The sequence below is a fragment of the Schistocerca americana genome, chromosome 3 (genome assembly GCF_021461395.2).
Source record: "Schistocerca americana isolate TAMUIC-IGC-003095 chromosome 3, iqSchAmer2.1, whole genome shotgun sequence".
Taxonomy (NCBI): domain Eukaryota; kingdom Metazoa; phylum Arthropoda; class Insecta; order Orthoptera; family Acrididae; genus Schistocerca; species Schistocerca americana.
In genome coordinates, this window is record NC_060121.1 from 629,788,794 (window position 1) to 629,801,714 (window position 12,921).

A 12,921-nucleotide genomic window follows, 5' to 3' on the forward strand; every position below is an offset into this window, starting at 1 on the left:
CATATGATCATGTTCTGCGCAGAAGATGGTATTACAGTCAACAGACAACCACGTAAACAATGATGTCATGGCATCTATCAAACAGGGTAGTGTTTGCTGGGAAGTCCCATAACCACAATTACTGTGTGCACAGTCACAGATGGTGCAGTACAGCACAGAGAAGAAATCTATTGGACACTCTGCAATGGGGGGCCACAGAAAGAATGGAAGCAGGACAGTTGCAAGCTGATGTTGCCCTATGGCTTACTGTGGATTGTTCTGTTGTTTCTCAGATGTTGCGACAGTTTATAGAGAACAAAACTGTATCCCAAAGACCAGGGCAGGGCCAACCACATGTGATATCAGAAAGAGAGGACTATTAATTTGGCTATAAGGGCATAATGGTAATGCCTTGGTACTGCATGGTAACTGGCACCTGACCTCTCAGCACCCACTGGATGTGTTGTATTGAGGCAAACGGTAAACAGAAGGCTACAGTAGGATGGCCTTTATTGTTGGAGACCCGCTGTATGTTTACCTCTGATGTATCTTTACAGAAGGGAATGTCTAGAGCAGAGTTATCAACATGCCACCTGGACGATTGAACAGAGTTGGTCTGTTCTTTTCACAATGAGTCATGATTTGGTCTGGAGAGCAATTCTTGGCGGATTAGCATCTGGAGGGCACATGGAAAATGATTTTGGGACCCAAACAGTGTGGAAAGAGACCAATATCAGGGTGGATCCTTAATGCTGTGGGCAGGGATTATGTTAACCACTCCATCACCTGTTTGTGAAATTGTATGGGTGAATCGGCGAGGTTTACTACTGTTAGGTATCATGATGAGATCTTGGGACCTCATGTACAGTTGTTGCAAGGTGCTGTGGGCTTGGACTTTGAATTCAAGGATGATAATGCTCAACCTAGTAGATCACAGGTGATTGATCTTTTCTTAGAAATGGAAGATATTGCATGTCCAGCATGGCCTGCTCGCTCCCCCAATTTTAATACCTTAGAGCATGTCTGGGATGCACTAGGGAGGTGGTTACATCACATCAGCATCCATCAACCACTCTCCAAGACTTGTGAGCAACTCTACGAGAAGAATGGGCTTTATTGCCTTACCATGAGATTGATGATATCATTCACAACATGCCCTGTCATTGTCAGGCCTATATTGTTTCCAGAGGAAGCCACATCCCATACAGAACACATTAACCAGTTTCAGAATCTGTGTGCGAACCTGTTAAGTTGGAACGAATGAAGAACACCTGTGTCTATCATTATGCTTGTTGCAGTTGTTTATGCTCTGCATTCTATACATTGTTCCTACTTTACTATCACCTGTTTATAGTGTTTTGTGGCAGAATAAATGTAATCTCGCTAAATTTCCATTTGTTGCTTCATTTTGGACCCCAGTTTACTTAAGAATTCTTTAAGCCACACACATATCCATGAACTTATTCCATATGCTCGTTCCTTATTACAGACTGTAATAAGGCACTGTGTCAAATGCTTTCCGGAAATCTAGAAAAATGATATCTACTTGTTGCCCTCCATCCATTGTTCACAGTATATCATGTGAGAAAAGGGCAAGCTGAGTTTCACATGAGCGTCTAAAACCATGCTGATTCATGGACAAAAGCTTCTCAGTCTCAAGAAAGTTTATTATTTTCTAACTGGGAATATGTTCAGAGATTCTGTAGCAAACTGAAGTTAGGGATATTGGTCTGTAATTTTGTGGGTCCATTCTTTTACCTTTCTTATATACTGGTGTTACCAGCAATTTTTCCCAGTCACTGGGGACTTTGTGCTGGGCGAGAGATTTATGATAAATGCAGGCTAGATAAGGAGCCAATGTTGTAGAGAACTCTTTGTAAAATTGAAGAGGTATTCCATCCAGGCCTGGTTTCTCTATGCCAGGGATGCTTATTGCTACATCATCCGTATGGGGCTCTGTCCAATGGTCAAATGATGATATGTTTGTATGACTCTCCTGAAGTATGTATTTAGATGTTTGACAGAACATCTCAAACAATACTTGATTTGTCATGTTTTCATACTAGTGTGAGGAGCGTACCCAGAAATGTGGTTGGTGTTTTCTCAATTGTGTAGCTGAGTTTACAGTCTGAACTGTTCCTGGCACCCCTCCACCTCCCACAATAATCACTATATGATTTTCTATACAAAGATCATTCCCCATAGAGCCTAAACCAATGAGGTTGACTTAAAAATACTAGTTACCTTTATCCACATGAGAATATTGCAATATTGCTCTAGTGTTTATCTAAAAGTTCATAAAATATCAAAATGTCAAAAACATTTCCAGAAGTATCAAGTCTCCCATATCTCATATGAGCAACGTAGTACAGTGCTCTTCCATTCAGAGGGAACAGTGATTAAATTCTCAGGCAACCATAAAGATTTAGTTTTTTCAGTACTTTCCCTAATTAGCTTGGGGGAAATGCAGGGATGATTCCTTTGAAAGGAATACACCTCATATCCTTTTCCCATTCTTCTGAAATTTAATCTTATGCTCTGATTTCAATGATCATATTGTCAATCAGGCAAAGATCCTTAATCTTCCTTTCTTCATTTCCTGTGCCTCAGGAAGATTTAAAATTATGATGAGCACCTGTGGTAACCACGGTCTCACATCCTGAGTTAGCACTGGTGCTTATGCTATAACAAAAGCCATAATGCCATGCTTTGTGCACATCCCAAAAGGTATTATTCCTTGCAAGAAATTCATGATAATCATTTCTATGGCAGGGTGAGTTAAAGTTTGGCATCAGTAAAGAACTTGTAAGCTGTATATACAATGAGCAGCTGTAGTTCATCATTATTTTCATCTTCCCTTCCATGAATCAGGCTATCTGCTTGTTGCATCTTCAAAGGTTATTGATGAGCCCTCCTCATTTTGAGTCCATCACAATTTCTTCATTCTCTCAAGTTGTATCTCAACAGTTGTTGTATAGCTGGATGGATAAAAATCTACTCACTAAGTGGCGCAGGAGAACACACATATATAAATGTTAGGGAAATTTTGAAGCTTTCAAATCTAGTGGCTCCTTCTTCTGGCAGAAAGATTGAAGGGGAAGGAAGAGGGATGAAGAAAAATTACTGACAACATTTAGGAAATGGGGAGAGGTTGGAAAAGTTACCCAGAAGCCTGGGTCAGTGGAGACTTACTGGGCAGGATGAGAAGGAAAGACTGATTGATGGAGACTTCGCTGAGTGAGATTTGAAGACCAACAAACTTAGAGGTACAAGATGTGGTAATAAGCAAGACAGATATTACTGACAAAACATCATGCAAGAGTTAATAAGAGTGGAAAGACAAGTGTATTGTATGTGGTAAATGTTGGGGATGAGGAAAAATAAACAGGTTAAAAAATAAAAGCTATGGGAAACAAAAGATATAGAAAACTAAAAGGGAGTGAAGAAGGGAATAGTTACCGAGAAGAGATGCTGAGACCAAAGAAATTAATATAAATTAAAATCAGGTGGGTGGTGAGAACTGAGGATATATTGTGATGCCAGTTTCCATCTGCAGAGTTCTGAGATGTTAGAATCTGAAGTAAAAATCCAGATGACACATCTGGGGAAACAGGACCCAGGACCATGACTGTCACGTAGAACATGATCTGCAACAAGATATTGTGTGTTGCCAGTGTATACCTCTGTCTATATCCAAGAAATCCTGACTGATAACTTTGTGGTAGTCACACCAGCTTGAAAGGTGGAATGGTGTTTACATAACAGCTGGAACACAACATCTGTCGTTTCACAATTGGCTCTCACTTTGATAGTGTTTTTTTTACCAGTTACAAGGTTGGTAGGAGGATGCGTAGGGAAAGTCTTGCAGTGGGGACAGTCACAGGGGTGGGGCCATAGGGCAGGCAAATGGGTGCAGAAGAGGCATAGGATCTATCCAGGATACTGCAGAGATTGGGGAGGCAACTTAAAACTATTTTAGATGTGGTGGGCAAAATGTTGGGCAAAATGGACCTTATTTCAGGGCATGATTTTAGGAAGTCATAGCCTTATCAGTGTAGCTGATTGATACATTCAAGACCAGGATAACATTGAGTGACAAAAGGTGTACTCCTAAGTTGTTTTTTGGAGGGATCAAAAGTACCAGGATTGGATGTGATGGCCTAGAAAATCTGATTTTGAACTAAGATGGAGTAGTAATTACATCCAGTGAAGACTGAGGTGAGAATGATGGCATAATGCAGTAAAGAGTCTGCATCTGAAGAAATATGTTTCTCTTAAATACCAGGGCTGTATATCAGATAATGTTTGACTTGGAACGGATGGTGACCATCAGAATGTAAGTACTATTGTTTGTTAGTAGGTTTAATGTGAACAGAATAGTGTAACTGATCCTTGGTGAGGATGAGGTCAAAATAAAGGAAAGGTGCATGTGATTTGTAATAGGACCATGTGAAATTTAATTGGGAGAATGTATTTAGAGATTCCAAAAATTTTAACAGGTCATCTGCATGATGACTGCATATGGCAAAGATGTCATCAATGTATCTAAATAAACCAAGAGCTGAAGGCTAATGGATCCCAGGGAATATGCTTCCAAGTGGCCCATGAAAAGGATGGTGTAGGAAGAAGCCATTCTGGTTCCCGTGGCTGTACCCCTGAACTGTCTGTATGTCTGCCTCTCAAAGGTAAAGTAGTTGTTGGTAAGTATAAAATAGATTACGGTGAGCAGGAAGCACGTCATAGGTTTGGAATCAGGTAGGTGCTGGTTGAGGTAATGTTCAGCAGCAGACAGACCATGTACATGGGAGATGTTGATACAGGGGGAGGTGGCATCAATGGTGGCAGGCAAGATGGGATGGGCAAAGATTCCAAATGATCTAGGAAATGGTTGGTGCCTTTAATATAGGAGGTATGCCTTTGTACTATGGATTGCAGGTGCTGATCAACTAAGGTGGACATATGTTCAATGGGTGTTTTGAAGCCAGCAACAGTGGCACAGCCATAATGATTGGGTTTATGGATCTTAGGAAGAAGAGAAAAGGTGGGGGTGTGTGGTTTGGATGGGGTAAGAACTTCTATGAATTGAGGTGTTAGTTCTTGTGAGGGACCTAAGATTTTAAGGAGGGCCTGTAGGTCAGTTTGCAACAGGGTTCTGATGGCAGATGCTGTACACAGAGGCGTCAGACAGCTGATGCAAACCCTTGCTTACATATTCCCTTCAGTCAGGTACCACAGTGGTAGACCCCTCATCAACTGGGAGGATAATGGTAGAGTCATCAGCTTTTAGGGAATGAAGAGTCTGGAGTTCTGCAGAGGTCAGGTTAGGGTCATGTTTTAGGGACCTGAGAAAGCACTGTGAAGCAATTTCCTTCTCATCCCAAATGGTAAGTCTTCCCTGACCTGGGCTTCTGGGTGACTTTTCTGAACTGTACCACTTTCCCTAAACTTCTACAGTCATTTTCCTTCACCCTTCTTCCTCCCCCTTCAACTCTTCTGCCAGAAGAAGGAGCCACTGGCTCCAAAAGCTTGTAAAAGCTAAATACTTTTGTGTGTATGTGTTCCTCTGCCGCCACTTGGTGCATAGATTTTATATCTATCTGTTAACATTATATTATCAATATTATTTTCGTTGTTATAATGCTGAATGTTAGGAATTCTTCGAAGATAGTGATGGTGGATAAGTTAGTATTGTGGTCAGAATTGTTGAAGGCAGGGTTCAATGTCAGGTTAGCTGTCAGAAATATTTTAGGACTGGGTTGCAATGTGATATTTGCAGTTGACATTGCCTGTGAAAGAAAGAAAGTCATTCATCAAAGCAGCATGACTAAATACAGGTTTAGGGCTGAGAGTCAAACCCTTGGATAGCAAAGATAATTTAGGAGAGGAATGTGTCTTATATGAGAGATTGAGAACACTGCACTGATGTGGTAGGCTCTTGTGATTGCGAGTTATTATGGTTATGGGAGGCACTGGTGAAGGCTGAGGAATGTTTAGAAGGTTGACCCAAATTGGTCTGCAGGAGAGGAGTGATGGTTGATCATGTGGCTGTTCAGGGAGCTGGAAAAAAATGGCCACTCTCCTCTAGTATTACCTTTCCTCAACAGGAGTAGTCGAGACCAAAAATATATTTTTGAATTTGAATAGGTTAATATTGTCGCAGCTGTTTTTCTAAAAGAATTTCATATGATTTTGTGCACAATGTATTATATTTCAGGCTAAAATATGTAAAAAGAAATCACTCCATTTTCTTTGTTACAATCGATATGTACAACCTCTGAATGTACAGTTAAAATTATATTTTTTTTAGAAATATTTGAAATTACAAAATATTTGCCACACTTAACATTTCTGTTATTAATTACACAGTTTGGTGCTATTCATTATGTTTATTTCTGGATTCATTTATAAGGTAATAATATAAATTAATAGAAATTTATCTGTCAACAGAATTTGTAAACCCTTTTTGAATGTTGTTATAACCGCAGGGTGAAGTAGTAGTGGGCATGCCTCTGATGTGATTGGACATATTTTTGTATTTTGGAATAACAATTTAATTTTTGGCTTTGTTGATGTGGAAATTGTAAAGACAGTGTAGAAAAATGTGAGAGAATAAATTATTGTGAAGAAAATTAAAAATCTGAACAGGCTTACTTCAAAATTTATTATATCAATTGGAACGATGAGAACTTATAAATTCAAAAATTTCAGCTTTAAGAATCTGCCCCAAGACATGAAGAACTGGAGCCAACTACAAGAAAACAAGATAAGTAAAAAAATTATAGTAAATATTACTCCTCTCAAAGCTTATTAAAAGAGTTACCATAAAGACAGTGACAATCAACAAATGATGTGAGGGAGAGGTAGATTGCGACAGAAAGGAAAACATCACTACTGAGGTTGATTAGGAGAAGATACAATAGTACTTTGAGGTGAAGACTGGACTGTTGTTGCAGTTTGAAATTGGCTTGGCAGAAGGTACTATCCAGCAAAACATGAGGGGCAGATAACTGCAGGATTGCTCTTTCTGCCTGTTTCTCTGTGACTCTACTGTATTGTTTATCCTTTTGACATTTAGTTTTTCTCTAATTTGTTCATTTGTAATTGGGTCTTGGTATGTGCAGTCCTCCACTGTTCTTAGAAATGCCATTTCAGCTCTTGTGAGAACTCATGTTTCACAAGTTTCACTCCTGTACAGCAGAGTTGTCACAGCCATTATTTTATGACACTATTTTTGTTTCCATTCTAACTCCATTCATTAAAGTTCTGTTAATAATGCCACATATAAACTGAAACTGATGAAGTTTGTTGCCTATTATACTGTTATACTGGTAATTTATTTGAATTCTTAAATGATTAAAAACATTAACTTGTTCAACAAATTTTGATCTGACTGACTCAACTTTTTTAAATACCATTACCTTTGTTTTATTAATTGATAATAACATATTGTATTCTTTGCCCAGCAGGTGCAACTTATGTATGGCACATTGGAATTTTTTTTTTCAATGTCAAATACAATAAACTGACCATCTGACAAAATGCAGGTGTTTATGGTTCCTTACTGTGATATCCATAATCCAGGATGTACATATGGCTTCCACTTCCTTAAGATTTCATGTCAGTGACACATTGCAATAAGCCACAACTGGACTGCAATTGCAACTCCCTAGCTTCTGCACAGGGCTCCTGCAAGCATCCATTGTTATCTTAATTTCCTCAAGATGGATAGTGTCAATGATCTCGAGGTGTGTAGTTCTCACTGGTCTGTATACCATAAAATACTGTTTTGTCTTAAAATTACACAGATCTCAATAAGGAGGAGAATCTTGAGGGACATGAAGTGAGTCAAGGTACATATTAGCAAAAGAGAAGCCACTCTTAGAAACTACATCAACAATTAACTATCACTACACTGTTTAATTTCATTTGTGCTAAAGCCTGCAAAATGTAACTTACTAATTCACAAATTACGCACCTATATGTATCCGGTACTTGAGAATAAGATCACTTAATGATTTCCAACAAACTTTACACATAATTTCAAACCTTTATGAAATTTTTCATCACTGATACCATCAAAATGATTAAAAGAAGAAAGTTTATCACTTTTTAATTTTTGCTGTTCACGCAGTAAAACTACTTCAGCATCAGGTATGACATTTTAATCATTTACTTCTTTACTACTGACACTATTTGCAACACATTTCATAGATGGTATCTAAATATGTCACTGCATATACCTCAAAATTATATTATTGTGCAACATATAATTCAGGAGACATGGTTTCATAAGTAGTAAGATGTGTGAAAAACTAGCTTTTGCTTAAAATGAAGTGCAGATTACCCAGAACACAGTCATTCAATGTTTGATAACAAGTGCACTTAGTGACTTCCAAAACATAATTTACAATATTTTCTAAACTTTTTCTCACTTACATGCTTAACATAAAACCTGTAAGACATTAATTCATTTGTAAAGTAATCAGACATTTGAAGCTGTTTTACAAATGGGAGTTTGATTCTTTTAAACAATTGGTGGTGTGGGGCTTAATGCTTTTCTTACTACTAGAGTTCAGTATCAGCATTATTACATTTAATTATTTGCAGTTTATGCTGAAGTGTTTCCTTTTATTTTGTTATATTCAGCATGATAGCCAAAGTGGAAAATTCTAGTGAATCATGCAGGCATACATCACATCTCCTTAAACAGATAATAAGGCTTTTGTATTGGTGAAGTTTTAACTGAATAAAATCAAATATGTATCATGATCAAAAATATTGTCTTAGTAGTAGCATACAATGTGCCAGACTGATAGTATTTTAGAGGTCTTAGTATGCTGAAAAAGTGAGACATTTAAATATATTTATGTCACTCAAACTTCCTCAAGTCAGTCAAAGGTACAATGTTGACATAACTTTATTAATGAAAATCTTTTTAGAATGGTGTGTGCCCCTCTACTCCAGAGGACATCACAGCACACAAACAACTCACTGCTGCATTCCTGCCATGTACATTCTTCTCAGAATTGGACAGTAATGGTACCTCAATATTTACAAGAATACATCAGCATTTTTCAAAGAAATTAGTAACCTACATCTATAACAACAGTGGCCTGTTTACAGTCCACTACTATATGTCATCCAGCTTTACAACACATTGCTAACTGCTATTTTCTGTGACTGTGCCAGTGCCTGTGGCTGTGTAGGTCTTAAAATACTGCTAGGTAAACTAAAATAGTACGTCATTAAAAATTTTCCCCTTGCCTATATGGAGTCATATCTTAACAATGTCAAACAGAGTCTCACATTAGCAAGTGAGAGAACAGGGATAAGATTATATTCAGGGTGGGGTAACATTAAATATGGTGTGCTGCATAGTTTGATGATTGCTCACTCCTGTTGCCATTCTACAGACATGGTTTACACAGTGCATTGGAGTGCACTTCAAAACCCTGAGGTCTGCTGATGATACAACCATATTGTTAAAGTTTCCATACACAACTATACCAGACACAGCCAGGAGGATAATGGAACAAGTTATTACTGGCTTACAGCCGACACCTCAACTTTCAATCTTGCAACAACTCATATCATGTAATTCCAAATGATTACCAGGAATAGAGAGCAATGGGCAAATGCTGGAGGAGGTTCAATTTATGAAGTCCCTGGGTATCCAGACAGGTAATGAACTAAAGTGGCACCAGCAAGTGGATAAGTTAACCAAAAAGCTCAGTTCTGCCTGCTTTGTGCTCAGAAATCTCTTTCTCACTGTGTTGATCTGCAGGCAATATTGCTAGAGTACTTTTCATATGTTCACTCAACTCTATGGCATAATTATCTGGGACATTGTAACCAAAGAGAATATTCTATGAAGGTGTGCAACTAGAATATTGTGTAAAGTTCAAAACAAAAGATCTTGTAGAAGCCTCCTCAGAGATATATGGATTCTTACACGTACATGCCAATGCATATATGGCCTAATGGTATTTGTGGCTAGTAACAAGACTTAATTTAGGATGAACTAAGCAATTAACAGTCACAATACTAGAAGTAGAAATAATTTCCATATAGACAGTACTTCCTTCTCTAGGGTTCAGAATAGAATTTTATGTTCTGGTGCAAAAGTCTGTAACAAGTTGCCAGATGATATTAGCCAGGAAAGTGGAAAACCCCAAACATTCAGAAGAATACCTTAACAAAGCTTTTGGCCAAAAAGGACTTAATCAAAATTAGACAAAACACACACACACACACACACACACACACACATTAAAAACACAACTCACACAAACATGACCACAGTCTCTGGCTGCCAAGGCCAGACTTACCATCCTAGATTAACTCTAATATTTTTATTATATTATATTACATTTTCAAAAATTGGTTATTTTCATTGATATAATATTTGTATTATTGACAATGAAGCTGAAAGCTCAAGTGTAGAGCTGTCATTTTGTTGTGCCAGTCTGAAACTCAATGTCTCCTCTGCATGATGAGTAGCAATATATTCTTATCATAATACTATCATTATTCCATTCTGGATTTTCCATTGTTTAATATTTCTATTACACAGATCCTGACTTTTCCAACTGACAGTGGTTTGTGTAGAGTTACATAAATGCTTTGTTTCAAGTATCGGCTGAGTAGTAAAGGAGGAGGAGCAGTGATTGTTTTCAAAGAAGCTGTTTCTGTCCTCGCGTACAAAGTAATCTCAAAGTAATTACCAAAATTATGAGTTTGAATAGATTAATGCTAGTCATAATTTGTTGTGTGTGTACTTTATCAAAGTAACCAACAGTGAGTGCTTCTGCCTGTAAATATATATCTTGCCTCATTCCACATCCATGGAGGTTTTCACCATTATAGGATTTACAAAACACAATCGGCAAATGAATGAATGAATGAATTACTGTGCTGCTAGAAGTAATTTTCAATCCTTGAATTAGATAACCTGATAATTTGTAAGCATTTATAGTGAGATAGGTTTTTGATTTTCTTATTGACTTGTCAGGATTTCCACTCTCTTTCTTTATGATGAACAATATGTTTATTACAGATCATTATACATATTACATAACCCCACTCTGCTACTCTATTTCTGCCTGTTGATTAGTTTATCTGTGTGTGAACTCCTTTTTAATTTGTTTGCAGTCAGATCCCATAGAATTTTACACACAGTGTTTGATTTAGTGTTTGGCCATTAATTTCTGCTTCTGGTACTAGTAGGCCACCTTTAGTTGTTTCAAATTATATAATATTAGACATAGATTTGAACAGTTTGCTGTGAACCAGCTGGGTATCTACTGGTAGTAGTGAGAGTTGCACTTTCTTGTTGGCTTATCTCTGTTGTGAACTTAACAACTTTGGCAAATGGCCATTTTCTTTTTGTACTAATAAATTTATACTTGGTATGTTTTGTTAATAATCACTCTTTTTCAGCAGTTTTAATCTAAGAACACCACAATGATGACATTCTAGAACTGATGACAGCAGACAACTGGACATAATTGTTTAAGTTACTACAGATATGTTCAAAGGGCACACATATTAAGCCTGCAGAATGAACTGTTGCTGTTTACATACACTTATGATATGGGCAACATGAAAAAAAAGTTGAATCAGAGTTGATATTCCAATTGTCATACCGGTGATGATTCCAGCACAAATGGTTCCAATGAAAGGAGTTTTAAATCTGTGATGTACCTTTCCCAAGAATGGAAAAAGCAAACGGTCTTCAGACATAGCATAGATTATCCGTGGAAGTGGAAACATTGCTCCAAGGAAGCTGAAACAGATGTGATCAACAATCTAAATCATTCTCTTAAAATGCAGTCTGTCTAATTTACAGTTTGAGCAATTTAATTTTTTTAAATGGCCATTCAATGGCCAGTTGTAAGTAGGGAAAAAATTAACAGATCTGTCTATTTTTTAAGCTGTATTGCTACTATCTAACGAATTAATGTATGTAAAGTCTGGAACTGCAAATTTGTTTCATGGAACATCTACCTGGGATTACTTAGATTTTGCTGGTTCTCATGATATCTTCAATCTCAGTGACCAAGTGTCATGAGGCAATTACTAGCATACTGGACTGGTATTCATAAGGTTTCCAATCCCAGTTTGGATATCATGATTTTGCTTTCCTGTGGTGTCCCTAAATCAGTTGCGTGGCTTCAGAAGATGACGGGATGCGGGAAGAAAGGAAGCAGATAGCTTTCCTCCCCATCACGGTACTACATGAGTTTGCGGTCTGTCTCTAATGTCCTCACTGTCAATCTGATATAAAACATCAACATTCATTTCTTCATTCCAGTGGCTAAAATTTCTTTTGAAAACATCTTTGTCTCCACCATTCCCCTGGATGGCATTTCATAATCTGTCTCTCTCTAGTTGCAATTACAATTTTTTTGAATGATTTCTAATGTCTATTTAAAAACCAATGTCATTTTTCAGCAGCAATACAACTTAGATGCAAGCAACAAATTGTTTTATCACCATCTAAATGTAAGCAGCAACATTTTATATTTCACTCCATTAAAATATAGTTATCAATGTATGAACTGTAAAAAGCCTATAAAAAGCAGTAACTTTTTCTTTTAAGTAAGCTTCTTCTAAGCTTTAAAGCTTCTTAAGCTTTAAGTAAGCTTCTTTTAAGTAACTTTCTTTTAAGTAAGCTAATAATAATAACTGCAAGGAGGAGAAAAACGCAATGCAGGTTTTTACTGCCTACCTTGCTCCAAGACCAAATATTGCTCCCACACTTACGATCCATGCTGCCCAGTCCCAACCAACCTCTTGAAATGCATATGATAGTGGGGCACTCGTATCCTAAGAGAGAAAATCTTACATTTTATTCAGTATACTTTCTGATGGCTGTAGTAGAACTGGTTTCATTAGTCCCATGGTTATAAAATATTAAACACCTTTTTATATTTCATATTT

General features: G+C 37.4%; 1 protein-coding gene across 1 annotated transcript in view; it reads right to left on the reverse strand.

The window, feature by feature from the left end:
• LOC124605819 (cationic amino acid transporter 3-like) overlaps positions 1–12,921 on the reverse strand; it is a 122,236-nt gene that overhangs the window by 46,814 nt on the left and 62,501 nt on the right. Inside the window, exons 8-9 of the mRNA XM_047137735.1 lie at positions 12,710–12,807; positions 11,625–11,764 (exon numbers count right to left, since the gene is read on the reverse strand). Coding sequence (XP_046993691.1) covers positions 11,625–11,764; positions 12,710–12,807 — 238 coding nt within the window. The remainder of the gene's footprint in view (positions 1–11,624; positions 11,765–12,709; positions 12,808–12,921) is intronic.